At 44.3% G+C, this 27,658-nt stretch overlaps 1 protein-coding gene across 50 annotated transcripts in view; it reads left to right on the top strand.

The window, feature by feature from the left end:
- Epb41l2 (erythrocyte membrane protein band 4.1-like 2) overlaps positions 1-27,423 on the top strand; it is a 174,960-nt gene extending 147,537 nt beyond the window's left edge. For 9 of the 50 annotated variants that reach the window (NM_001400827.1, XM_087565918.1, XM_087566024.1 and 6 more), the window contains 6 exon segments: positions 5,881-6,441; positions 7,976-8,098; positions 10,051-10,149; positions 11,626-11,706; positions 15,147-15,255; positions 26,194-27,423. In NM_001400827.1, the coding sequence (NP_001387756.1) occupies positions 5,881-6,441; positions 7,976-8,098; positions 10,051-10,149; positions 11,626-11,706; positions 15,147-15,254 (972 nt within the window). In that variant the 3' untranslated portion in view covers position 15,255; positions 26,194-27,423. 50 annotated transcript variants of the gene reach the window in all.
- Positions 27,424-27,658: the final 235 nt, after the last annotated feature.

Below are 27,658 nucleotides of genomic sequence, written 5' to 3'. Positions count from 1 at the left end.
ATTGCTAGGAAGATAAGGAGCTAAGTACCTTTGGAGATTGACAAGCTCTGTTGAAAAGTTCTGAGATGTAACATTATACACTCATGAAACTTCTCGGCAAAACATTATAAGCACCAGTGAGCCCCAAACAGTCTTCTTTGTCTTTGCTGCTTACGTCACTGGGAATTGCCTTTAGGATCCTCTCAGAATCCCTCTGCATCCCTTCCATTCTCTGCCCCCATTTTTTTTCCTTGATGCTTCCAGATACAGTTCATGGGCTCGTCCCATGAGGAGATTGATGTAGTTTGCTTTCACTTTCGAAAGCTACTATGGTCTAATTTTATGATGTCCCTTTGATTACGTAGTGACTTAATAGTGAGTATGTAGTGATTATGTAGCCCAGGTCTCCACATTCGGTTTGGATACTCCGATGTTGGTTTTGCTCACCCCTCCTCAGAGCAAAGCCCCAAGTAGTAATGAGTTTCCAAGTTCAAGGCACTGAATGGGAAGCAGAGCTTTAAAACCAGTGAGCAGAAGCAGTTGCTGAACTAAAGAAGAGAACCTGTCAGATAGAGAAAGTAGCTGAGCTAAGCTGGGTGTTGTGAGGAGGGGACCAGCATTTACCAGGGAGCAGGTTCAGCAGCTTGGTCTGGGATTTCTAGAGAAGCAGTGGCTTCTGACCTAGGGCTGAATGGCTTGTGTACTGTTCCGTTGGCTTGCCCGTCTACCCCAACGCCCCAACGCCCCAATGCCCCAACGCCCCAACGCCCCAACACCCCACCACCCCACCATGCTTTTATGTGTGTTGCTGAGCTGTGATGCATGTGTCTTTGTGTTGATTGTGTCATTGTTTAAAACAATAGAGAAACAGCCAGACTCTTTTCAAGGATATTCTGTCCGCGAAGTTGATGTCCCAGATGGCGGCAGCACGGACACCTGAAGAGGCAACCCAGGTGCATAAGGTGTTCACCGCTCGTCTTCGTGTCTGCTTCCGCTCCCCTCCTCCATGAGTATCTGCTCACAGCCAGAAATACGATCTTTAATGCCAGTTTATCTTCAGATAGGTTTTGAATGTTTAAAAAGTTAGGCTCCTAATAGCCAAAAACCAAGCCAGAGGGGTGGTGACGCATGTCTTTAGTCCCAGTATTGGGGAAGTAGAGGGAGGTGGATCTCTGTGAGTTCAAGGCCAGCCTGGTCTTCAGAGTGAGTTCAAGGACAGCCATGGCTACACAGAGAATCCCTGTCTGGAAAAACAAAACAAAATTAACAAAAGCTGGGCTCCTGTGTATCAGGACTACAGGAACACTGGGGAGAAACTTGCTGTGTTAACACCTCGCGTGTACTTTGAGAGTATGGCAGTACAGGAATATCAACCGTGTTAGGTGACAAATGATCCATCATTTGACACGAGTGGCTTGTGGTTGGGAAGGAGCCTCATGGGAACGCACTGTATGTCCCCTAGGCTCACAGTGCTGCTCTTAAAATACATTACTTGTGCTTTGGGTCATAACTTACTAATCACATGTGGGAATCATCTGACTTTTCATTTTCCAGACATTTAATGTGACAAAAGATACACCATTGTATGTAGCTGCTCTCTCTCTCTGTGCCCCGATGTGTCCCAAGGGAGGAGGCAGACTTTCCACTTCTTCCCACCGCTCCCTCCTGTCTGCTTGCTTACCTGGCTTCTTAGCCCTGAGAGCGTACAGTCTGCTGGGGAGGGAGGCAGCAGACACACACACTCAGTGATTAGGGATCGCCACTCACTGCGAGTGCCAAAGGGTAAATCTTCGTGTGTGTTAGAAGGGTCGGGAGGAGACAGCATTTGAAGTGGGTTCTTAGTGGTAAGAACGTTAGACCAGAAGATCTTCCCACGCTAAAGGAAGAACACACACAACCGCCGAGGTCTAAGCCTTAAAGACCCAAAATGGCTAAATGACGAGGGAATATCAACCATGGTGCACAGAAGCCAACTCAAATGGCATCATTTGATAAGGGCTTTCGGCAGTATGACCTAGAATTTTGGTGAAGATATTTTAAATTATCATTTTTCTGGATCTCATGTTTTATGAATGTACAGTATAAAATAATTTATAAAGTGAAATTATGTGACATTTAATCGGGGAACTTTCCTAGAGGGATTATATACACTTGAAATGACTATTTTCTGTCATGTGTCTAAGTCTAGACTATATATATCAGGTGATCTAGTTCCTGTTGTCTGGTTGCCTTTTCACCCATGAAACCTTCACTGGCCACTTGTCCATGTTCTTTCTTCCTCTCGAGGTAACATAGCACTGTTGGAAGTGTGCGCTCAGGCTCTGACTTGAGCTGATGCTGTGTCAGTATTTGTATGTCTTTCTTTCACTGTTGATTTTTCCAGGGTTTTATCTATCTTTGAGTAATAATCATTGAAAAGTGGGGGAAAATGTACACATGTACATGTATTTGCTTAAAATTTTCAAAATCCTCGTAACTTGGTCTAAGAAAAATAATTGAAATATTTGTTCATTTTTATTTTATGTGTGTTTGCCAACATATATGTATGTGTGCCTTGTGCACTTGGTGCCCAGAGAAGTCAGAGAGAGGGCATCCAATCCCCCGAAACTAGAGTTACAGATGCTTGTGGGTGCTGGGAATCGAACCTCGGTCTTCTGCGAGAACAAGGGCTCTTAACTGCTGAGCCATCTCTCATCTCTAACCCCTAGGTGGTCGGTTGATTGGTTGGGTTGGGTTTTTTTAAGAAGTGGTGTCTTATTTAAAAATTAAATACATTGAATTTTCAAAATGGCTTTGGTTTGACCATGAATAATTTGGGGGGCAGAACGGAAAACTAGAAGCCAATAGATTTTTAGTCTTTAATGGGTAAGTAACCATTGTGTATTCTACAACTTGTATTCTCTTGACTCTCTAGGAAAGATGAGCTACACTTTGCTTTAAGGTACCTTGGGGGGCCGCAGTACTGAGGATGGACCCCAGGATGCTGAGCGTGCAAGGCAAACATTCGATGTGTGCAACATCCCCAGTCCTCGAGAGACTTTTGACAATACTGATTCCGTGCATAGCACATTCATTTCACAATTTTTTTTTAAGATCAGAAACTTTTCCTCTGCTGAAAATTTTACGAACTTCCACACTCTCCCACTCTGAAGAACACTTTATACATGACAAGCATTTATCTTTTTAAGAAGATTGCTAGAGAATGTGGTTTATTAAGAATTCTCACAAAGTTCCTTTTGGTGGGTGTGGGAGGGGTGGAGGGATTTCCTGGTGCCTTCCTCCTGGCATTCCAGGTTTCTGAGGATTGTCTCAGCTTGTCTGTTGTCCTCTTAGGCTGCTAGGGAGTGTTGGTTAAAGGGTAGAAACCTGAAAGTTAAATATGTGTGGACACTGAGTTTTCAATTTTGGGATTGTCTTATTTTTCAAATTGTTTTTGAAAGAAAAAAAAAGTGGGCCCCACCATGTTCCTCGAAGACGGTTCAGTTCTGTGCGGTAGAGCAGAGAGCGCAGGAGTCAGGTGGTTTTGCTTTGTCTGAGGGCGGTCAGAGACCCATGGTGCCGTGGGAAGCAAGCTCATGGAGAGCAGGCTCCAGCACAGGAAGGAAGCATTTCTAATGGAGGGCCTGCTGGAAAGGGGCCAAGGGGCTACCTCAGACATCAGTGCTTGAGGGCTTGGGGTGCCGTTTGTTACAGTTCAGTGACAAATGGCATTGTAGCTGGCTTCTGTAGGCTACAGCTGCCAGACATTGCCAGTCAAGATGCAGTCAAAAGCTGGCGTCCAGGCCGGCCTTCACGTTAGCCTGCTTCCAGCATTCTCACCTTTCCTTTCGTTGTATGCTGTTCTGTTGTTCTTTCTTGTGTAACCTTCTTTCCTTCAGTAGGTCACTGCTGTCTGTCCTGATGTATCGCTAACTCTTTGCTCTTCCTTTTCTGACCTCTAGAGCCTAGAAGAGGAGATAACATCCATTTTGTTTAGTGGACAGGGCTTTTCTCATAGTGTGAAAGCCTCCTTCCCTTCAGCCACCACTTGGACAGCAGAGGGCACTGTTGTGAACGCTAATGCACCCAGAGAGCCGCTTTCTTCTGCGCCCTTTTCACGTTTGCCTGAGGTGCATTTTACTTCATTTCCCTGCTACTAAAAGCACATGAGATGGACTTTCATTTTGCGGGCGTCTAGGCACCTTTCCCTCCACTTACTAGCGAAGTCACTGGGAGAAACATCAGGAGACAGAGACCATGATGATAGAGCTATTCTCATAGATTGGGGGGAAATGCCAGAATTCTGGGAACTGTTTAAAGCACTGAGGTCCAGTCTGCGGTTACTGCACAGAAGAAAAGCCTCACCTGAGCAGAGCCAGCTAGGAGCTTTGCAGGCTCAAGTTTTCCAAACCCTAACTGAGGAGCTTCTGGTAGTCTATCATTTAAAGCAGCACTCGCGCCCCGACCAGAGCTGCTGCTCTAAGTGTGTTGGAATGATCCTCTGGAATCCTGAACAAGCCAGACCTGTCTAGCCACTGAGGCTCAGTAACAGTTCTGCCGCTGGCCTGTAGGAAGCTGGACACGTCCCTTAGAGATGCCCTGAGCACTAGGCATCTTCATCTCCAGAGGAGTCTGTAGTTAAACGCTGCTTGCTTATAAAAACAGGCTTGAGGTTTTCAGTTTAATATCTGAAACCCCTGAGTTTTCAGTGATTCTGACATGCATCTTGAGCAACTCGGCATGCAGTGGCCGTGCCTTCCAGAGTGACCGGTTAGTTAGAGTAGCATGTGTTTGCAGGAGCTGCAGACAGTTGTATCACTCAGCTCTGGGTGTCCTTGGTTGCTGGGACCCATGATGTGACTGAGGAAGACCTCTGAGTTACAGCTAGTGTCTTGATGACACAAGAGTTAGTGTCCAGCAACTATTATTATTATTATTATTATTATTACTATTATTAATTTATTTTGGGTCACTAATAAGAGGACCACAGGGCATAAACTTGTTTCTGTACTTTATTTCTGTAAGTGTAAGTTAGCATGAAGCATCAAACCTCCTCTAAAAGAACCCTGTACCCCAGTTAATACTGGACTATAGTAATTTATGTTGCTGTATCTCTATTACAAATTGAGGCATTAAAAACTTTTCTGGAACGAACATCTTAATGTTAATAGCTGAGACCAACCATGATTTTTCCAATCCAGGATGTTTTTAAAAGCATCATCCAAACAGGAGGAAATCAATCTATCCTGATGCCGCATTTATTTAGGGTGTAGGGTCCCAGCCCTTGTTCTAGATGCAGACTAGAATATTTGAGGGGCAGACTTCTAAGTTGTAAAGTTTATCCTGTAAGCTAATTAGTGAGCTTGGGTATAAGAGCATATTTTTCTTTCAAGTCTATAAATAGTCCTAATAATTTCTTAAAATTGTCTTGGTAAGAATACTGGCTGTGGTGCTGTCGTTGTTGCTGTTGTTGTTGTTGTTTGTTTTGTGTGTGTGTGTGTGTGTGTGTTACGGCATCTGTCTACTTGTCCCGTGTGTGACCTTGAGACAGGGTTCAGGAGAGTTAAGTCCTGCCATTCTCTGTTTGCGTTGTCTCGTGTCTGTCTTGGTGGTTGTTGAGGTAAAACCATATTGATTTTGTGTCCTCGGTTGCTTTTTGTTCCGCAGACTCCTCGTGCTCTCGTGTCGGAAGGGCCCTGCACTGGAACCAGGGACGCTGTTAAGGTTCTCCTCTCATGCTAATGCCGTTCCCTCACGCCTCTCATCCCCTCGTGTCCCCTTCCCTTTCAGTCCGCATCACAGTGTCACAGTCATCTTTGTTCTTCTTCATGACATGAATCTGCCATCAGTTAATTTGGGCTTCCGCTGTTTTTATTTATTCATACATTTTTGTTTTCCCTCATCCGTCTTGTTTTTGTACAGAGTTCACATGAGACTCTGAATGTAGTGGAGGAGAAGAAGCGGGCAGAGGTTGGGAAAGGCGAAAGCGTAATCACAGAAGAAATGAATGGTAAAGAGCTGTCACCGGGGAGTGGTCCTGGGGAGACTCGTAAGGTGGAGCCTATGGCACACAAAGACTCCACCTCCCTGTCTTCTGAGAGCAGCAGCAGCAGCAGTGAGAGTGAGGAGGACGTGGGCGAGTACCAGCCCCACCACCGAGTGACCGAGGGCACCATAAGGGAAGAGCAGGAGTATGAAGAAGAGCTGGAGGAAGAACCCGGCCAAGGCGCCAAGGTAGTAGAGAGGGAGGCAGCAATGCCTGAAGCCATCCCAGACAGACAAGCAGGGGCCAGTGTGCTCCCGGTAGAGACAGAGGCCCAGGAAAATGTAGTTGCCCAAAAGTTACCTGGAGAGAAGGGTGCACACCGAGGCACTGCTGAGCAAGACATGAGCGAAGAAGCCGAGGAAGACCAGCACAGAGTTAATGGAGAGGTGCCCCATCTTGACATTGATGGTTTGCCAGAGATTGTGTGTCCTTCAGAGGTAAATGGGAGGCTCGGCATGAGCTCAGCCGCAGCTGTCTCTCAGGTGGAAACGCCTGCCATTCTTCACCTTCCCTTGATTCTCCTTGGCTTTTTCAGCAAGGATCTGGTTTTTCTGTCTTGCGGGAAGAAGGGATGGCACTGCTTTGTAGCCTCTCGAAAGGTCACACTTGCTTCCTTCTGTGCCTCGGCCCGACTGGCCGCAGGGCGGCTGCAGCCGCCTCGTTTGTCTCTCATCGCAGTCCAGTTCTCCTTTGCATGTTCTGGATGCTTCCTTGCCTTTCTTTGCACGGCTTCCTTGATCACACGCCTTTCCTCATGGGTTTACGTAGTAAACTGTGTGTGTACTGTTGAGAGTTAAGAGGCACTGGGTTTAGTGTGTGCTCCTGAGGTAAGGACTGCTGTAAGGCAGTGGGGAGCGCCACTGTGACTTGTCCTCAGAGTCCAGGGAGAATGTGGTTTGGTTAAGTCTGTTTCTTCTTGGCATCCAAGGACTAAACAGTCCACTGGAAGTGCATGCCTCATGTTCTTTGGTCCTGGATGGTTTGCCAGTATTTTGTAGACCGATCTCTATTAGATGTCTCCTCCTTTTATTTTCAAGAGAGAGAACCTTGCACATTCCTCTCAGACGGGTTCTTGATCGGGAGAGCTCACCTGATAGCTTACCTGCCCAGGGATGTCTCTCAACTCCAGAATGCCTACCGTTGTCAGGATTTATCAGCATTCTCTCTGATGGAGGGGGCAATCTTTAAGTGGCTTGTTTTGGAGTAAATCGTTTACTTTAAATTTCACATTTCACTTCAGAAAAGATATCGTTAAGAGTCTTTTGAACACTCTGAACTGCCTTTTCCATTTAAGTAAGTCTGCTTGTTGGGAGCGTTCTCTCAAAGGCATGCTCTAACATTTGGTAGTGCTGGCGTCTGCTGTGCTATGGATGTCCAGCGGGGTTTACAGACACAGAACTGCTCTTCATGCTTAGAATTGTTCAGAGCATTCACTACTTTTAGATATAACGTTTTATTGTACTTAATACAAAAGAGAGCAAAGTTTCAGATGTGTGTAATTGAAAATACTCATTTGAAAATACTTCTTCTGACAATGGTGTCAGAAATTGGGGAGGAAAGGAGCAAATCTTGGTTCACAGAGTTTACAATCAATTTAAAAATAACAAGCCTTCACATTTGGTTTTTAAGCTTCAGTAACAGTAAGGGTACTTACTGTATACAGTACACACTGTTCCCTTCATTTTTTTCCAGAGTAAAATGAGCAAGTGTCAGTGTAGTGGTTTAGGACCACCACAGTTTGAAGAGTAAATGCAGCTTAGGGAGCCACGGTTTTGGCCTATTTTCCATGTGTCTGTGTGTGATGCGTACTTGAGGGACATACAGCTTCTGTATCTTACTTCACTGGCTTTTACTCTTACTTTCCATGCATGAGCGCGGGTTTGGATATTTTTTAACAATTATTTTTGAAGGTTCCTTTAAACACTTCTACTTCATGACCACTAGAATTTATCTTTCCCTTTTCTACCTCAGCCACCAGTGGTAAAAACAGAGATGGTAACAATTTCTGATGCCTCACAAAGGACAGAAATCTCCACCAAGGAAGTCCCCATTGTTCAAACTGAGACCAAAACCATCACATATGAGTCTCCACAGGTACAAAAACTCAAGATTTGCACTATTTGAATCCCCTTTCTTGTTTAGCATGAATAATTCTGTTTTTGGTGTCTTCCCCTGTTCCTGGCTTTGACATAACTTATCACACATCGCACCTGTTTGAACAATACGGCTAGCCCTGTTGCTGTCTTAGATTTAGACAGCTGCACTCAGTCCCAGGTACCTAAAGAGAAACCTCAGATAGAGAAGGAGAGGAAGTACATGCTGGTGACCTGGTTCTTCCACAGGCGTGCACGTTGTTAGTTACGACACAAGCCCTATCCTGTTACCACGGGGCCTTTCTGGCCTGTTGCATCTAAAAATGCACATTCTTGGGAATCAGATGATCTTGCACAGCTTACGAGATATATGATATGATATGTAGGTTTGTAATGTTATAAGCTCCCTGTACTGACTTCATGAAGGCGGGCCAAATAAATTCAGATTTCTTTCTGTCTTTAGGGGCACCCACATACTTTCTCTCTTTTACCCTGGGTCATTTCCCTTAGACATGTGTGGCGAATTCCATGTAGCAGTCCAAGTGACTACAGGAACCAAATACTTGATTTTCAGCTCTTACAGGCTCTGGTTCTGCAAAGATGTTTTTAGATGAGAAAGCTGGAGAGATTGCTTAGATTTATGGTAAAAGTACTTTTCACACAAGCATGAGGACCTGAGTTCAGATCCCTTGTCAAAGCTGGGAGTAACACATACCTGTAATCTCAGTGCTGAGGAGGGGGATCTGTGGGCACTGCGGCCAAGTTCAAATTGGTAATCTTCAGGTTCAGTGAGAGATTCTGCCCGAGAACCAATGTGGGGAGGAGTTGAGGAAGACACCTGACACTGTCCTCTGGGCTCCACAAACATATGCATACAGATATCAACAAATAAAATGGAACAAAAAGGTTCATCATTTCAAAATGGCCTTTGCAAAAATGTATGCAATAAGTAGTTTACCTTTTTCTGGTAGGATTGCATCGTGGTGAAGATGTCAGGTCTCAAAATAGTTGAAGACCGGATAGATATGTATGCAACATTTATTAAAACAGTTTCTAGCATGTCATCTGTATGTGTGTGTGGATCCCACATAAGAGCAGGCAGACTTCTTGTGGGCAGAATGAGAATGTTGCTCTGACCAGGTCTGCAGTGTGGTTAAGCCCCTCAGAAAGGGGATCGGGTGCCTGAGGTGAGTTTGAGAGACGCTTCCTTGCGTTCCTGTCAGGAAGTAGGCAGCTGTGTCTGTGATTCTCACATAACTAAGCTGTTAATTTGCTTTGTTATTTTTCCTGGCAGACTCTATAGAGTCTTCTGCCCCTTCTAGTGTTAAACAAAGTAGCTCTTTTAAAAATGTAGACAGCGGCATAATGTGCGTATGTCCACACATGCAGTGTTATTACGTGCTTTCATATACACACACTCATGAGATGTCAACCATTGGAAGAACTTGGTACGTTTTACAGAATGTATTGGAGAGAAGTAACCAAATCACGAAGGTTCAGTCTGTCCTCAGCAGGTGCCATTACTTAGTATCCTGAGAAATGTTTACCTATTTTTACCCACCTGTGCTTAAAAACGGTAGCAAAGCCAGCACTTCTGGTCACTGTGGAGACGTCTTCCTCTGGTCCTCGGGTTCTTTTTCTGGCTTTTACAAATGCTCTTTACTCTCGTACGACCGACAGCCCCACTCCTCCTTCACTCTTCCTCTCTGACACGGCTCGTCTCTCTCTGTACACCTCGGTCTTCACAGCTCTGTTTCCAATGCCAGCTGCTCTCTGGACCATGAACCACAACATGCAGAGGATAGGAAGCTAGGACCTCCTGCCAGTGTGGAAGTCTTAGAAGATGCATGCTCGGGGGGGCTCTCTGACAACATGGACGTTAACAGTGGGGGGGCTTTTCTGACAACATGGACGTTAAGCGTTACTTTGTATTTTTCCTCCAACTGTCCAAAGATTGACGGCGGGGCTGGTGGTGATTCGGGCGTGTTACTGACCGCACAAACCATCACATCTGAGTCCGCGTCAACAACGACCACCACACACATCACCAAGGTAAAGCAACCTAGGGGAGCCCTAGGGAGAGGATGGTACATGGCAAACAGATCTTTCCTGTGTCGCTCCTTTGCTTCTTTGCACACTTCTAGGACAGACGTAGACAGTGCCAGCGGACTGAAATGTCCTTCTGAAAGTGTCCAGGAAATCAGGCTCCAAAGACAAATTGTTTCAAACCAAATTTCAGTTTTGTAAAGTACAAGGGGGTAAAAATATGACTGGCTGTACTTAAGACAGCTGCATAGACAGTAGTACTTTAGCCAAACTGTGAAACTTCTCTCGCTTATTTAAATCCAAGTGTGTAGACCTGACATTTACCCAGAGCCTTTTCTAAGCATTTAATACTGTATCAGCCCTAGTCCTCAGCCTGACAGCATCAGCTAGCTGCTTCTGGGGTGTGGATGTCGAAAGACCACGGTCACTGCAGACCTACTGAGACCCTGGGAGGAAGCGTCCAGCTGTCACTGCCGCACATCAGTGCATTCAAGGCTGACTTTGCAGCATTTCATTTTGCTTCTCTTTTCACATTGCATTAGTGCTTAATGGTCTTAAATGTGTCTGTTATACCCTTTCCACCCATGCTTCTGGACAATAAAGAAGCAAACAAAAATAGCAAGAAATGTTGTAAATTAAAGGTGCAGTATGTGTGGGCGCTCACACTGTCAAGTCGTAAAGCTTGCAATAAGCAGGTCCTCAGTTAAGCGCCACTCCCTGGGGCTTGGTATGTGAACTGTGAAGGTCGTACAGGTTACCTGTGTGCTTTCTCAGGACTCTGCTATTGGCTGTGTTCAGTTTCAAGGATCTCAGAGGGTCTCCAGCAGTAACGCTGGGGAGGCCATTCGTTCAGGGCCTCTGTCCTTCCAGTCTGCATAGCCTCTGCAGTGTGTTCGGTCCGTGCGCACAACCACACAGGGAAGCAGTCATCAGCTCAAACCTTTAGTGAAAAGCTCATTTGCTTTCCTTATCTTAAGCAAGTATAAGTATTTTTCCTTAATTGCACTGAATTGAATGAACTCACGGAATGAATTTGTATGACTGGAATCAAGCATCAAAACTGTAGTATCAAACAATTTCCTAAATGTAAAAACCCATCTAAAATGCTTGAAACTCTACAAATCCCAAAGTTTTTTCTTCTTTCTACTTTTCCCTTTTCAAAAATTGGTCAACTGATAGGGAAGAAACTTAGGGAATGTATCCCAACAGAAAAACTTAGATTTTAAAATGGCATCTGGTCCATTTTAATCTCACCAGAATGTGGGTATTTTAAGGGAGGTTTGCAATCAGAGGACACGTATGGTAATGTAATAATTCCAGCAGTAGGACTCTGTGTTGAGTTGAGAAGTACAGCACAGAAAATATCTGGAGCCCAAGTCCTGCACTGCTCTGGTCTTAAGATGGTGACAGGTGGAAGTCGGGCTTTACCTTTTTTCTCTGATGGCCAGCCCCGGTTACTGTCCATTCTTCTCTCTACCTTAGACTGTGAAAGGTGGGATCTCAGAAACACGGATTGAGAAACGCATTGTGATCACAGGAGACGCGGCTCTGGATCATGATCAGGTGAGCGCCTTTCCCGCCGTGTCTCTGTGGTGACTTCCTGGTGCAGCCTGGATGGAGTCCAGTTCCCTTGTTAGAAAGGATAGTCACTGCTGAGCCTGGAGCACCCCGCCCTGTGAGAGGTCCTAAGCACATTGGCATACAGTAGGATGTATTGTTCATCACCCAACTGCAGTGACTACTTGTAAGGTAGCGGGGACTTCTGGTCACCAGTGAAGGGATTCTGGCTGGCCTGCTTTAAAGTCGTCACACATTTTAAAACAAATGGCAGTTAGTGACAGTTCCCTAAAAATCAAACAACAAAACAAAAGCCACCAAGATTTCTTATGCCTAGTTGTTGAATATTTTCAAGGCATTTTTGAGGCAAAGGAAAAAGTTAGGCAATTGACTACTAAGAATTTTTCCCTATTATAATTTGGGATAATAGAGGGAAGAAAAGATTATCTCCTATCTCTCTCCTCCTCCTCTTCCTCCTCTTCTTCTTCCTTTTCCTCCTCTTCCTCCTCTTCCTCTTCTTCCTCTTCCTCCTCCTCCCTCCTCCCTCCCTTTCTCCTTTTCTTCCTTCCTTTCTAGCTCTCTACCTTTTTTTTTAACTGATTTTTAAAAGGAGAATGAGTTTTTTGGTTTTTTTTTTCTTTTGTTGTTGTTGTTTTTGTTTCTTTCACAACTTCAAGAAAGGAAAGGAAGTTTTCAGTGGGTTGCATCTGCTGGGGAAGAGGGGCAGTGGTAGATACAGCTTTGAACACAGTGTGGTGTTAGATGTAAAAACTGCGTGCTTGACATTTTAATTACATGTTGTATAGTTTATGGGGCTTCATTTGCTTGTTGGTTTGTTTTGGTTTTGGTTCCTGAGGGTTAGAGATAAAGTTGTGGATGCTCAGTGTGAACTTAGGATGAGGGGTTCCTGGGAGGCGACTAGTACACTCACCATGGGAAAGAACCTTGGGTTGGAAGTGAGGCTTACAGTCTCCCAGACAGAGGGTGTGGTCCACTGTTGCCCTCTAGGATCTGGACTCCGCTGACCTGGAGGTGGAGCTTACCTGACTCTTCATTTCCCTCTGGGTTTCTTGTTCAAGAACCTTTTGGTAACTTCCTTCAGCATTGTAAGCAGGAGGGTGAAATTCTCCCAGCCATTGTTTCTTTAACTCTCTCCTCAAAGAAATGCAGGCCTCACTTGCTTTGTAATGACCACTCCCCAGTAGCTTAGGTTCAGTGCTTTCTTTCACCTTTTAGCCTATTTGCCTTGAAAACTCACATTTGTGTAGCATTGCTTGTGAAAGGCAAATACAACAAATATGAACCGTATGGATAGGAAAGTAATAACACAATCCTAATTTAGAAGGATGACTCAGCAGCCTTAACTGTGGCTGTGAGACCATGCCATCTCCCCATGCCTCAGCACTGCTAAAGTGAGGTCCAACCTGGACACTCCCCTCCAGAGACCCACGATAGGTTCGCAGTCTCCTTAAAGCTGTTCTGGGATCTTTGGAACTATGTAAACTTAAGTGAAAATGGCTTTCTCGGCAAACACCGATTCTGGTTACATAGTGACCCTGATATTCCATTCGCACCTGTTCTTCTGACTTCCTTGTGTAGGAGAAACCTCATTGGCTATCCCTTTATCGGAGGGAGACTCAAGAAGAAATGCCTCCTCCCATCGGTAGGTCTGAGAGGCCTGCTGCCCTAGGACCAGCTCGGAGCTCTGTGCTGGCCACGACCCCTGCTTCATCCTGCAGCACACAACCATAGATACTTTTCTGAACGCATTTCCTCCTAGTAAACAGTTCTCCGCTCTTAGGAGACTGGAGTAGAAGGAACCTGGGCTGCAGAGGTGGCTCAGCCGTTAAAGACTGGGCTCACAACCAAAAATAGAGTGGAAGGAACCCAAGAAGTTCAAAACTAACCGACTCTACCGAGACCCAGATTCACATTTTTTTCCTGTGAAATTGACAGTGATATTTTGTCATGATCTTTATTGTTGCCATAATTATGTCTTTTCAACATGTTACTGCATTTAATTTCTTGAGTTGATATAGAATGAAAGGATTACAGGCATGATTTTAGATACAGGCTGAAAGGGTGGCTCAGTGGTTACAGGACTGTGGCTTTTCTTCCAGAGGACTGGGCTTGCTTCTCAGCACCCATTTGGTGGATCATAGCCATCTGTAACTCGGGTCTAGGAGACCTTACACTCTGTTCTGGCCTCTGAGGACACAGCATACATGGGTACACAGGCACACATGCAAGCGAAATGCCCTGCACGTTTAGAGAAACATCGGTGTGTCAGGCCTTGACGAGGGCTCCTGCTCGTCCCCTGTGCTGGTTAGCTCTTCTGGGTTTAATGAGCAAAGCTCTGGGATGTGCTCCATGGCCTTACAGCAGAGAGAAGCTGCACTGGGATCCGACGGTGCACAGTCCCGCAGGCAGGCTCCGGCAAAAGAAACGCCGAGCTGCTCGTTGCTGCTTCCAACGACATGGTTTCCTTACGCAAGGAGGAGACCTGTATCTTAGAGGAATTTGGGGGTTTTGTTTTTGTTCTCTTTTAAGATTCTTTCCAAGACTTTGTTCTTGTGTGGTTTTGATTTCTTTATTTTTCCCCCAAACCTTCTTTACAAATAAAATTGTCAATAATTAAGAAAGGTATGTCTCTCAAAACTGGGGTCTTTCCATGTTAACATAGTTTGCTCTCTGATGAGACAGAGGTATTCTTTCTCCTTTCCTTGTCCATGGATGAGACCGTGAAGCAGTGCTATTGACACTGGATCCTCTTCACTTGCTGCTAATGATGGCCGCAGGGATTTGAGAAACAGCAGCTGACCTTTGGGTCTTCAGATGCAAATAAGGGCCTGCAGGGAATTAGTCCTCCTGGTCTTTCTCTTAGTGATGGTTTTTATTGTCATTGCTGCTCTTTTTTTTTTTTTTTTGTCTCCTCTAGGTTTATAGACATTTTTTTCTATTAATGTTTTAAATTAGATTGCAAAGACTAGGAGGCCTGGTCCCATGTCTTGGAATTTCGAGCTCTTTGTGTGGTGGCTACACTTTTGGTTGACATCATTACATAGGTAATTCATACAGCAAACCTCAAAATGATCTTTACTGCCTTAGTCTGAGCTTCCAGGTAAGAGTTATATAAGGCTCAGAGAAAAACCACGTTCTCCTAATGTGAGTGCAAGGACAGTACCCAGTGAGCAGGGATATCAAAGCCAGCGAGTTCTCCATGCATCACTCCTTGGAGGCATGCAGGAAGGACAGCAAGTGTAGAAAATGGCAGGTGTTGTCAGAAATGAGCCGTGGCCCCGATTCAAACATCCCCGTTACTGCAAGTGAAGACACAGGGCCGTTTGCTGGGACTCTGTCCGGTTGGTGAAGGTGCATGTTCTCCACCATCTTTGGGCGGAGACGTATGCTCAGCTCACACTTCCTTGTTCTTCTGGCCCTGGTAGGCGCTGGCTCAGGCCATACGGGAGGCCAGAGAGCAACACCCTGATATGTCGGTCACAAGGGTGGTAGTGCACAAAGAGACAGAGTTGGCGGAGGAAGGAGAAGACTAAGGTAAGCCTGGCCACCATGGCCTTACCTGACTGCTCTGTGACCCTGTGTTACACCAGTGTCTTTGCTTTCCGTGGTTTGGATGGTTTTCTCTAGATTCTTGTCCTCTACGTGTGCCTGCTCAAGGGCGTATGATCAGAGTCTCCGGTCTGCTGTCTGTCCAGTGCTCATGGCCTCGTAGAAGCTGCGAGCAGTGGGCCTTTATGTTCCCTCTCTCGTCAGGTGTGTCAGTGTCCACAGGGACTGTGAAGGGTGGTGCTGCCACCTGTGAGCTAGATTTGTTATGTGAGAGGTCTGTCTTTAAAACCTACACGGTAAAGATTATCTATCGAACAGTGAGCTCTAGAGAGAGCAAAAAGCTTGTACTGCCCAGAAGTTTAAAGCTTTAGCTGGATCAAAGGGTGGACGTGATGGTAAATGGCATTTGATATGACAGCAGAAAAGGACTAATATTCTCAACAAACTGAGAACCCTAGTAAAGAAAATGTAAACACTTGTGGAGAAAAATGGACTGGTGATTACACAGGTTAAACCGTGTGAAAACGAAAACCCTTGCCCTGATCCCATTGCTTAAGTCATAAGAATTACAGGTCTAATATAACAGTTTTCACCCACGTGGTAAAAATGTGTGTTTTGAGATTGTGGGAAGGAACCATTTTTATTTACATACTGTATATTTTATTTCTTAGAAGACAATTTGGAAAATCCTCTCTCAGAGTATTTACATTATAGTTACCTCCCTGTAAACTACCTTTAAGATTTTAATAAGGGTCAGTGAGATGGCCCAGCAGGTAAAAGCTCTTGCTGTCAGCCAGACGACCTTGGTTGCATCCCTGGGACTCACTCGCCAGATGGAGAGAAACAACTCCCTCAAGTTATCCTTTGACTTTGACATGTGTGCTATGTCATGTGTACCTCACACAAATACATACATGTGCACACTAAATAAACAATATAAAAATTAAAATAGTATATTTGCTTAAATACTTAGATGTTTGCCGAGACTCCCCTTCAGAAGTATCATGGCTGTTAAAAAGCCAGTCAGATCTGTCCATGAGGAACCTGGGCATAACAGTAGCAACACTAGTGTTCATACCGTAAGGCCTTTAACATCAGACCAACCCACACTTGTAGCATGACGTGAGGCACTTAAAATGACCCATAGTACGGAAGACGTTCGTGCACTCGCTGCTTCTGTGTGATGGCTGAGGAGCCCCCGTGGACTGCGTGAATGTCACAGTTGCCTCATGGGGTTTTACCAAACAGCTTATCACCAAGAGTGCAGGGTGAGATCACTTACGTCTGTACTTTGAGCAGTCAGAGGGCGGATGGCTCACAGGAGTGACAGGCCATGGAGCGTTTACTTACCTTCTGCCCTGCCCAGTAAGAGCACTTGCCAGTCCATCTGCAGGGAGTGAAGACCTGTGCCAGCTCACAGCCTCAGCTCTGACGTTTTTATTGTGCTAGTTTAGGGGACATAAAACACAACTATGATTGGAATTGCAGCTCCTTCCACTAATATCTTTTTCTTTGGTTCTTCGCCTCTCATATTTCTTCTGTGAAAGTGGGAATAGCCAGAAAACTGAAAACATTTCTAAGAACTGCTGCTCACCTTGTAAAAGACCCGTTTTCTTTTTCTCCTGCTCATTTTTTTTATTTACTTTTTATAGGTCCGATTGTTTGCCTGCATGCTTGTTATGTTGTACCTTATGCATGCCTGGGCCCTGCATAGGCCAGAAGAAGGCATTTCATCCTCTGAAACTGGAGTTAGAGGGGTTATAAACCAATATGTGGGTGCTGGGACTGAATCCAAGTCCTCTGTAATGGCAGTGAGCACTGTTAATAATTCAGTCAGCACTCCAACCTCCATTTATTGATTTTTAATACTAATTCTCTATGATGTCATATGCTACAAATACCAAGTTCATGGTGTTTTTATTCATTTTAATACTCATTCTTTATGTTGTCATATGTTACAAATGTGAAGTTTATGGTATTTTTATTGATTCTGAGTACCAATTCTTGATGTTATATGTTACAAAATGAGGTTCATGGTTTTATTGATTCTTAGTACTAATTCTTGATACTATATGTTACAAATAGGGGGTTCATGGTGTTAGAATTGATTCTTAATACTAATTCTTGATACTATATGTTACAAATAGGGGGTTCATGGTGTTAGAATTGATCTTAATACTAATTCTTTATGTTGTCATATGTTACAAATGACAGCCTGAGGTTTGTGGTGCTTACTTCATTATTAATGTAACTGAATTTACAAGCTCCTCATATAGCAAGTATCAAACTACCTTCACTTGCCTTTCCTGCGTGCTTAAAAGCAGTGGCAGCCGTCCAGCAACTTACTGGGAAGCTGGTCCTTTCTATGCTGAAGTGTCTCGGCTCAGCTGCTTGTGTGGAAGGTGTGCTCTGGCACTTGGTTCCATTGGTTCCTGTGGATCTGTGCCTCGCTGCCTCGCTGTCTTGATTCATGCTAGCTCTTGATAGTCGATGTGTGTCCCCACCTTTGTTCTTCTTGTTTATTCTTTATTGCCATATAGATGGTTTAATCAGCCTGCTAATTCAGTCCTGAGTATTTAGTTTTCTTTGTTCTCTACCTTTTCCTTTATTTTTTTTTTCAATGTTGGAGGACAAACCGGGGCTGCAGATGCTCGGTGTCTGTGACTATGATGGAGCACAGCTTGTGGGGAGAGGGTTCATCCGATTCACACTTCCACAGCACTGGTCATCATCAAAGGAAGTCGGGGCAGAAACTTGGAGGCAGGCAGGAACTGATGAGGCTGTGGAGGAGTGCTGCTTACTGGCTTGCCCCTCATAGCTTGCTCAGCCTGCTTTCTTTTTGAACCCAGGACCACCAGCCTAGGGATGGCACCATCCACAATGGGTCGGGGCCTCTCCTATTAATCACTAATTATGAAAAATGCCTTATAGCCAGATCTTAGGGCAACATCTTTTCAATTAAGGCTCCCTCATTTCTGATGAGCGTAGCTTCTGTGAAGTTGACGAAACAAATCAGCCAGTACAAAAGATAAGGTGGGAAACTATTGTTGCTCCAAATGTTATCCATGAGTCTTCTTATGTAGAAGAAAAGTGGGGCAGTGACTGTACTTCCGGAGGAACTGTGTTTGCATCCCTGGACCCACTTTGGGTAGCTGCTTATCTCTCCAGCACCAGGAACTTCAGTGCGGATTCTGAGCACCTAGATGTATGTCTCTTTTTAAATGAAAATGGAATTTTTTCATATAATATTTTCTGATTATGATTGCCCTCCCCAAGCTTCTTCCGGCTCTTCTCCACCTTCTCACCCACTCAAATCTCTACCCTTTGTTTCTCTCCTTAGAAAACAGTCATTAAAAAAATAAATTGAAACAAATAGTACAAAACAAACAATAAAAAGGAGCAAAAAAAAAAAAAGCACAAGAAACACATACAGATGCAAAGACACATTTGCATATACAGAAAACCCATATAAACAAAAGTTGGAAACCGTTTTATAAACAAACAACAAAATAAAAATAAAACCTCTAAAGATACAACTGAAATTTTTTTGTGTGTGTGTTGGCCGTCTGGGAAGGTGTATAGTGTATGTACCCAGTGAGACTTCATTCGAGAAAATAACTTTTTCTTTTGAGAGCAGTTATCATTTGGAGGTACCTTCTGGCTAGGGGTGGGACTCGTGTCCCTTCTCTCAGTACTGGGACCATACCTGACTTAGACCTGTGCAGCCCCCGTGCGTGATAATGTCAATCCTGCAGTGTCTAGAAAGCTTGTTTCTTTGGTGTCTTCCCTACTGGCTCTTAAATTTTCCATCCCGTCTTCTACAGAGGTCACTGAGCTCTGTGTGGAGGGGTTTGATGGAGACGTCCTATTCAGGACCAAGTGTTCCCAGGTCTCACTTCCTGCACACTGTCCAGTTGTTGGTCTCTGTGTTAGCATCTAGTTCAAGAGAAGCCACTCAGATGACGGCTGGACAAGGCACTGATGTGCGAGCGTCGCAGAGTGGTGCTGGAGTCGTATTGTTTCTTTAGCAGGGCAGTAGTCTTAGGTTTCCTCTTACACCCGTTACCCAGCTAGTCTTAGGTTCTTGACCGTATGAGCAGCGTTGAGCATGTGTTTCATCTCATGAAACAGGCCTTAAAAACCAACAGTCAGCCAGCAGCTGGTCACTGCCACAGCTTCTGTGCCACCACTGCACCTGCGTGTCCTGCAGGCAGGACACCTCTGTAAGTCAGGTTCGTAGCTGATTGTGGTGCAGTCTTTTGGTAGTGTGCAGAGTACCTTCCGGTACCGTGGGCAGTAGCCCGTGAGGGGGGAAGGCTCTGTGTAGGCAGCAGCTTGGCTTCTCCAGGTTCAGTGAGGTGTGCAGCTGTTGTCGGCAGCGGGCAGCGGTGCGGCTTTGCATCAGCTTGTGGAGGGCGGCCACTACCTTTGGCAGGAAGCTGTTGTGATTAGGGTCCCTTAGCAGCCATCAGTTAGGTGTAGCCCATTCCTGACACTGAGCTTTCATTTAGGGGCGAGAGATGGACACCTGGGCCTTTGTCTCCTCCCATTGGTTGGTGATTTATTTAGATTTTTTCACATGTGTATATATTTTAAGGGACTTCTACTCTAGTAGGCTTCCACATGACCCCTCAAATGGCCTTCAGTTTGAGCTGTCCCTCTCTGCATTTCCTTCGTCACCTGTAACCCTTTCTTCCCCACCCCATTTGATCTCCCAGTCTAGTCTGCCTCCCCATTCCATCCATAACTATTCCGTTTGCTTCTCTGTCCCCACACTGCCCCTTGCTTTGCATTTATATGAATTCTAGCCTGCTTAACAAGACGTAACAGGTAGTCTTTACACACATGTGCACACAGACCACTTTGTCTTTATGGGTCTGGGGTACCTCAGCCAGCTGGACTTATTTTTCCTAGTTGTTTCCGTTTACCTACAAAGCTCATGATTTCATCCCTACCTGTCTGTATTATACTCTGTAAATGTGCCACATTTCTTTACTCATTCGTCTGTTGATGGACATCTAGGCTGTTAACAGTCTGGCTGTTATTGGTAGAGCATCAATGAACGTGAGTGAGTAAGGCTCTCTGTACACAGACGTAGAGTCCTTTGGCTGGGTCCTGAAATAGAACTTGTCCTGTCTTCCTAGGAACCTCCACACTGATTTCCTAGTGCCTCTACAGACTTGCACTCCCAACAGCAGCACAGGAGCGCTCCCTTTTAAATACATTCTCACCTGCAGGAGCCGTCATTTGTTTTACTGATTGTGACCGTTTCGATTGGTAAAAGATGTATTTTCAAAAGTAGTTTTGATCTGCACATCTCTGAGGATTAAGGATGTTGGACATTGAAGCACTTCTTGGTCATTTGAGTTTCTACTTTTGAGAATTCTCATTTAGATCGATACCCGATTTTTTTAATTCAAGTTTTTCTTTTCTTTTTTTTTTCCTTCATTCAAGACAGGGCTTTACTGTGTAGCTGTGGTTGGCCTGGAACTCATGCTATAGACCAGGCTAGCTTGGAACTCAGATAGCTGCTTGCCTCTGTCTCCAAAGTGGTGGGATCAAAGGTGTGGGTTACCGTGCTGCTGATTGGCTTTCCTTGTGTGCAGTTCTTTGAGTTTTTCATGGATTTTAGATATTAGCCCTCTATCAGATGCTACTTTTTTCTCAAACGATGATGTCCTTTGCCATACAGAAGCTTCTCAGGTTTACGAGAATCCATTCATTAATTGCTCATTGGTTCTGTGCTTTCTGTGGTCTTCTGTTCAGAGTTCTCCTATGCCAGTGAGTTCAAGACTCTTTCCCACTTTACCTTCAGACACATCCCACGTGCCTGGCCTTACATTAGGTCCTTGATTCCCTTGCAGTTGTCTTGTGCAGCGTGAAAAGACTGGATCTCTGCAATTTCCACACACCCCACCCTGTTTGACCAGCACTATTTGTTGGAAGATGCTTTTTTTCTAGTGTATATTTCTGACTTATTTATCAAAAATTAGGTGTCCATTGGTATGTGGACTTATGGCTGTGTCTTCAATTTGATTCCATTGATCAATGTGAGTATGTGTGTGTTTTTCTGCCACACCATGCAGTTTTATTATTACAGCTCTGGAATGCAACTTGAAAGATGGAGTCAGATGCCTCCAGCCGTTCTTTTATTGATTGGGATAGTTTTAGCTAGCCTGTGTTTCGGTTTTGGTTTTAGTTTTTTTGAAGTTGAAAATCGACCTCACAAGTTCTGTGAAGAACTGTGTGGAATTGATGGGGATTGCATTGAGTCTGTACATTACTTGTGGTAAGATGTCCATTTCACTATGCTAATCCATGAGCATGGGAGACCTCTCCATCTGCTGGTAGCTTCTTTGATTTCTTCTTTTAATGCCTTCAATGTTTTTATTATAGAATAGAGTTAACCTATGATATATACTTATGCTCTATGGAAGGTGCTGTTCTCTGCTATCTTTCTCTGTTCGTTTGTTATTTATAGGTAGGAAAGCTACTGGGTTTTGTATGTTAGACTTGTATCCTGCATTTGTTGAAAGTGTTTCCTAGCTGCAGAAGTTCCCTGGTGGACACTGTCTGTCATGCCACCCAGATAAAGACACTAACTTCTTCCTTCCATTGTGCATCTCGGTGTCTCCTTCAGTTGTCCTGTTGCTCTGGCTAAGAGTGCTCTAGTTTATAAGTGGAATAGATGTGGAGAGAGTGGACATCCTTGTCTCGTTCCTGTTTATAGTGGAAACGCTCTGAGTTTCTTTCCACTTGAGTTGATGTTGGCTGTGGGCTGGTTGTTAATGGCCTTCGTGTTGTTGAGGTGTCCCTTGTATCCCTAGTTGTCATGCTTGACCATACAGAACTTGCAATTTCAGAAATAGTTGTATTGTGTCTTACATGAATGTTTGTTCTGTAGATCTCTGATTCTATTACTGCCTTGCAGTAATTGAATTTTCTTTACTTTGAAGACTTTGTGTTAGTTTTTCATTTTTCTCTTTCATTATTTTGTATAAAACCCATGGTTTTGTCTTTATTCAGACTCCTCACTGGATAGCACTGCTTACAGGCAGTATTAAATGCTTTTAAAGCCAGTTTTCTGACTCACCTTCTGGAGCTCAGCAGTCTCAAGGCTGAGACGTGACCTCAAACCTAAGCTTCTGCCTCCAAAGTGAGACCACAGCACTTTTCGTCTGCAAACCTGACTTTTTCTCAGCTGCTCCTCGGATGCCCCTGGGGAAAGTAAAGCTGATCTCTAAAGCCATGAGAGCGAAAGGTTAAGTAAGCATGGAGACAGTGCGTGCCCTTAAAGAACTTGACCTCCCAAACTCTGAGATACCTGATGAGACTGAGAAAGTGATTCAACTGAGGAAAAACAGGGAAAGCAATGGAGACTACCACTTTATCAAGAGCAACTAAAGAGAAGGAATAATATATAAATCTTGATTGTTACTTAAATATAAAATGAAATGTAAAAACATTGAAAGAGAAATCTTGACCTTAAAGAAGCAGACCTATCATGTGTAGCCACATTGACTCACTTGACCATGGAATTAGACCTATCATGTGTAGCCACATTGACTCATTTTCATATTGGCCAAATGAGGGGGACAGAGGCTTGGGCACAACTGTAGTAGTTAGAAACGTTTGCTAACATTGCACAAACCCAGGGTGGTTCTTGTTTCTGTGACCACATTTATAATACATAAAATATAACCACAAGCTTAAAGCATTTGACCTGTAACAAACTGTGAAGTGAAGATACCAATGCCTGTCAGTTTGTATTGATTCTGTAAAAATACAAGACAGAATTCTGTCCTGATGAAAAAGGTCAGGCCGAGCTGCACACATGTAATCGGAGCACTTGGGAGGTAGAGGCTGGGAAGATCTCTGTAAGTTTGAGGCCAGCCAGGGCTACACAGGGAGACCCTGTCTCAAAAAAAAAAAAAAAAGGGAAGGAAAAAGAGGGCTGTGCACTGAAGATGTAACTCCATGGCAGAACCCTTAGCCTAACTGCTCTCTCTTTGTCCACACCAGTGCAGGACAGATGTCAATGGGTCCATCCTTAGTTTGGATGCTTAGGTCTTAGGGACATGTGCTGTGTTTGCACGCAGGAGCGCAGGTACAACTCGAGTTAGTGCTCCTCCGTCTGCAGTGGGATCCGTTAACTGATTGTAAGCTCACCGCAGGCTCAACAGTAGTTAATGCATTTGACACTGAAATGTAAGTTTCTTAGAATCTACAAGCTGCTTGGAATTCTGGAAGCCTGTTGCTTTTTGTGATTTTACTAGAAAAATTAGCCTTTTATACCCCTTTTTGTGATTTCATTGTAACCAGATGGGAGTAAAGGACTTTTTAATGTATTTTTTATTTTGTTAAACTGAATAGGTTGAAGATTTTTCTCTATTGTCTTCAGTTTCATATATTCCTAGTTTTCCCATAATATAAAAACATAATTATTTATTCTCATCTTCAATTTATAATATTTTTATTAAACGTTTTTAAAAACCTAGAGAAAAATGCCATGAAGAGTGGTAAATGCCATCTCTTCTGTAGACTTTCCGACAGTCGACACCGACCTTGTTTCTCCCTCCAGTCTTAAAAAAGTGCCTAACCGTTGTGCCTACAGCAGTATTTCAGTGGAAAGAGGGACTAGACAGCCGTGGCAGTTGTGTTGAAGAAATGATGCATTCTTACCAGGCAGAGCAGAGATACTTGGTTTCAAAGTGCAAGATGGGGTAGCCAGGCCAAAGGTCACAGATAACCTCGGGAGCAGTTGATTGGTCACCATCCCCCACTTTCCTCTTTGGAATTGCCAGCCAAAAGACTTTGCTTCCATTGATCTCCCTGCCTGGGCTCAAGCAGAAGTGCTAATGAGTAGTGAGATAGCCCAAGGGAGACAGCAGGTGGGAAACAATGGACTTCATCAGTCACCCCGCCCTGGTTAATCAAGGTTCTAATATCATCTATGCTGCTTCTGAGTAATGGGGAGTAGTTTTTCCCTCTCAAAATAAGAATTTTATCTGACCAATACCTTGTACATTCTCAGTTTATTTTGGGATTGGTATGTTCTGGAAAGAACATTAATGTCCACTGTCCTCTGTAATTAGCACATTTACCAGAATTTTTGTCAAGCTGACATAGAATACAAAACAGTTACAGTAAAAACCCTTTGCTAGCTCAGGGATGGTGAATCACTTGTTCTCTGCTGTCCGCCTTTAATGGTGGGCTTAGGAGTTTCCCAAGACTGTTGCCTTTTTTTCCGATGCTCACGTCCGGTTTCCTTGCACTTGCTGGTCTTGCTTGGATCCCTGTGTGCTGACTCACGGATCCTTGTCTGTAGGCCTTGTGGCTCGCACAGGCTCTGGGCCTCCTTTCAGGTTCCAGACTTTGTAGTATTATATAACCACTTTTACTCTTTTGTTGCTTTTAGCTTTTGTTTTGTGACAAGGTGTCGCGTTGGCTGGTCTGGAGCTCAGTGTGTAGATCAGGCTGGCCTCAAAACCAGAGCTCCACTTGCATCTGAATGCTAGGGTGAAAGGCGTGGGCTGCCACTGGGCATCATTGGTCCCATTCTGTGGCAGGAGCTCAAGTCTCATCCCCTCTCATGATGACGCCTGCTCATCGCCGTCTTCCTCAGCCAGCCAGACCTGGGGTGCTTCTGCCCAGCATTCTGGCCTCGGTTCCTTCCTCTTCCCCTTCAGCAGGCTCAGCCACTGAAATTGTAACAAGGTTCTCTTTCAGAATATGAATCCAACTCTGCCAGACGTCCTCAGGAGGAAGGGGAAGTAATTTCATCTTCTCTGTTTCTGATCTTCACCCTCTCACTCTTGACTCCCCTCTGCTCCCTGGCTCTGCACTCTGCTCTAGATTGTTACAGTTGACTTTTCCCATGAGCCTCCTCTCCCCCACACACCCACCTTTATTGGCTCAAGTCTGTACTTTCTACTCTGGTTAAGAAGAGACCTGATCCATCTTACCCTTATTACCGTGTGCCCATGCTGACGGTGTTGCCTCTGTACTTGTCTTTCATTCACTCCAGTCTCCTTACATAAATCTAAGCCCATCTCAGGACGTAACTCTGTGCCTTCTGTGTCTCCTCGCCTGTTCTCACCACCTGAAGTCACCACCCGTTCACCTCAGTGAGTAAAGAGCAGGCAGACCTTCCGAGGCCGAGCTTAAAGCCTGCATCGGATAACTTTGATTTTTATAGTTGGGGTGGGGCTGGGGTGGGGGCTTTACCAGGGCTCCTATGTCTCACCTCTCCGTTAGGATGCCTGAAACCAACCAGTACTGAACCTCCACACGCTGCCCGCTTTGGTGCGTGCTTTTGCTTTTCAGTCAAGGGAAACCTGCTGGGACTTCTTAGCAAATCTGAATTGTCGACATCTCTGCTCAGGCACTTTGAGACTATTAATAAGAAAACGAGAGGTTACTAGAAGGCAACTACTGAAATACTGGGGTGTTTGACTTAATAACCAAACAGCTGCTAAGTGGAGAATGGCTAGTGCCCTGTGCAGTACTCTGTGCTGGACAGAGGAGGGTGTGCTCGTACAGTGGGTGGGGCTGGGCGAGAGACCATCCGTCTTATGTTTCAAGCTTTAGCTTTGAGTTTCTCTTGTGTCTGTGGGCCACAGTTGGCTCTGGGGACCTGCAGCTGTAGAAGGGCAGTGGATACTTGGCATTGCGGGCGTCACACTGTACATGCTGTCTCCTTGGCGTTAACGAAGTCTTGCTGCCTCTTCTATTCTTGCTGGGTTTCCGGGAAATTTAAGGCTTCTGGGTTTGCCTCATGCTTGGCTTTGGTAGATACACTGTTTCCTGTTAAAGTAGGCTGATAACTATGATTACTAGGTTGACAACTTTGATTGTTTAACTTTGTTTCTAAGCTGCTGGCTTTGGAATATTTAAGATGTATGTCTTTTTATTCTTTTCTAGAAAGTCTTTTTTTAAACAACATTTAACTTCATGAGTCTGAAGAACTTTGACCATTCCAAGTCTTAACGCCACACCACTACTCCAGCAGCAAAATTGTACTCCGGCAATGACCAGAAGCCTGAAGAATTAAAAGCCAACAGCAAACTGTACCTTAACAGCTCTGGTCTCTACTCTCCCATACATATCTAATATATTATTGTTTTATAACCACTTCTAGACACCCTTGCTCCCCTATTTTTCTTTCTTTCCCTGCTGTCCTTTTTTTCTTTTTTTTTTTTAAGTCTTTGTTTTTTATTAGGGATTTGTATTTGTTTCCTGTCCCTACCTGCTTTTTTTGACTCGTTTGATCAAATGACAGTGAACAAAGCCAGCCGGGCTGGTAAGGTGCCGTTCACTTGAACAGGTGCTGTTATGTGGAAAGGAAACTCTGTAACTAATTTAGATAGCAATTTTCATTCTTCAAGATTGTTTCCATTCAACTCTTACAGCGAATATTTAGTTTTCAGACTGCAGTAGTTATACTGCGTGAGAACATATTAATACCGATTAAAAGCATTTCTTACATCTTAAAATTTTTCTAATATTAGGAAGTTTCATTATGGATGATTTTTACATTGACCATTGACCTTCCAGTCCTATGTCTTTGTACTTTATTAGAGTCCGAGACTCTCTGGACTGGAGAATTACGAAGCTCACTGACCGGGTCTGTGTGAGAGACCGTCGGTCCGCAGTGCAGTGCTTCTCAGACATGCGCTTTGCCACAGCATTCCAGAGCAGGAGAACTGCTCCATGTGCCCTTCCTGTTACTAAAAGAAATCCAGGCAGCTTCGAGCCTTAGAGCTTCCTTTCTTAACCTTCCCTATCCCAGTTCTTCCCATTATCGGAACACTTGAGTAGAACACTCGCTTTGTACGAAACTCCTCTGTCTCCATGTAAACTGACCCTCTGCCACTGGGCAGGTATTTCTGAGATAGTTTGAGGACTCGCAGCTTTGTGGATGCTGGGGAGACCAGGTTGGGGGACAGTGGGGATTTGGTTGTAAGAAAGCTGTACCATGTAAAGCTAACACCAGAGCTGATAGGGATTTATTAACTGTATTGAACATTTTCTCATTTGCTTTTGACTATGTATAGTTATGACGCCTGATTAGATTTATTGCAGCTTCAAGTTGTGTTAAATGATATTTTGCTTTATGTAATACTGTTAAAAAATAAAAGTTTGTTTATTCTATGAATGTGTCACCTCTCTTTTCATAAACATTAAAGAAATCAACTGGAGTGCTATTTTTACAAAATACTTAAAACAGTAGCATTTTAAGAGTGGCTAAGCTCTGTTTTATCTTTTAATTTGTTACTACTGCCAGCCTCGATGAACTAGCGGAAGCTGTGAAAAGTTTTGCAGATCCGGCATCCCACACACCAGAGTCCTTGCACTTGGGTAAATGATGCTCTGGCTAGTTACAGGG

Source organism: Rattus norvegicus, chromosome 1, assembly GCF_021556685.1.
Source record: "Rattus norvegicus strain SHRSP/BbbUtx chromosome 1, alternate assembly SHRSP_T2T, whole genome shotgun sequence".
In the NCBI taxonomy this organism is placed as follows: Eukaryota; Metazoa; Chordata; class Mammalia; order Rodentia; family Muridae; genus Rattus; species Rattus norvegicus.
This window is presented reverse-complemented; position numbering and strand designations above follow the sequence as displayed.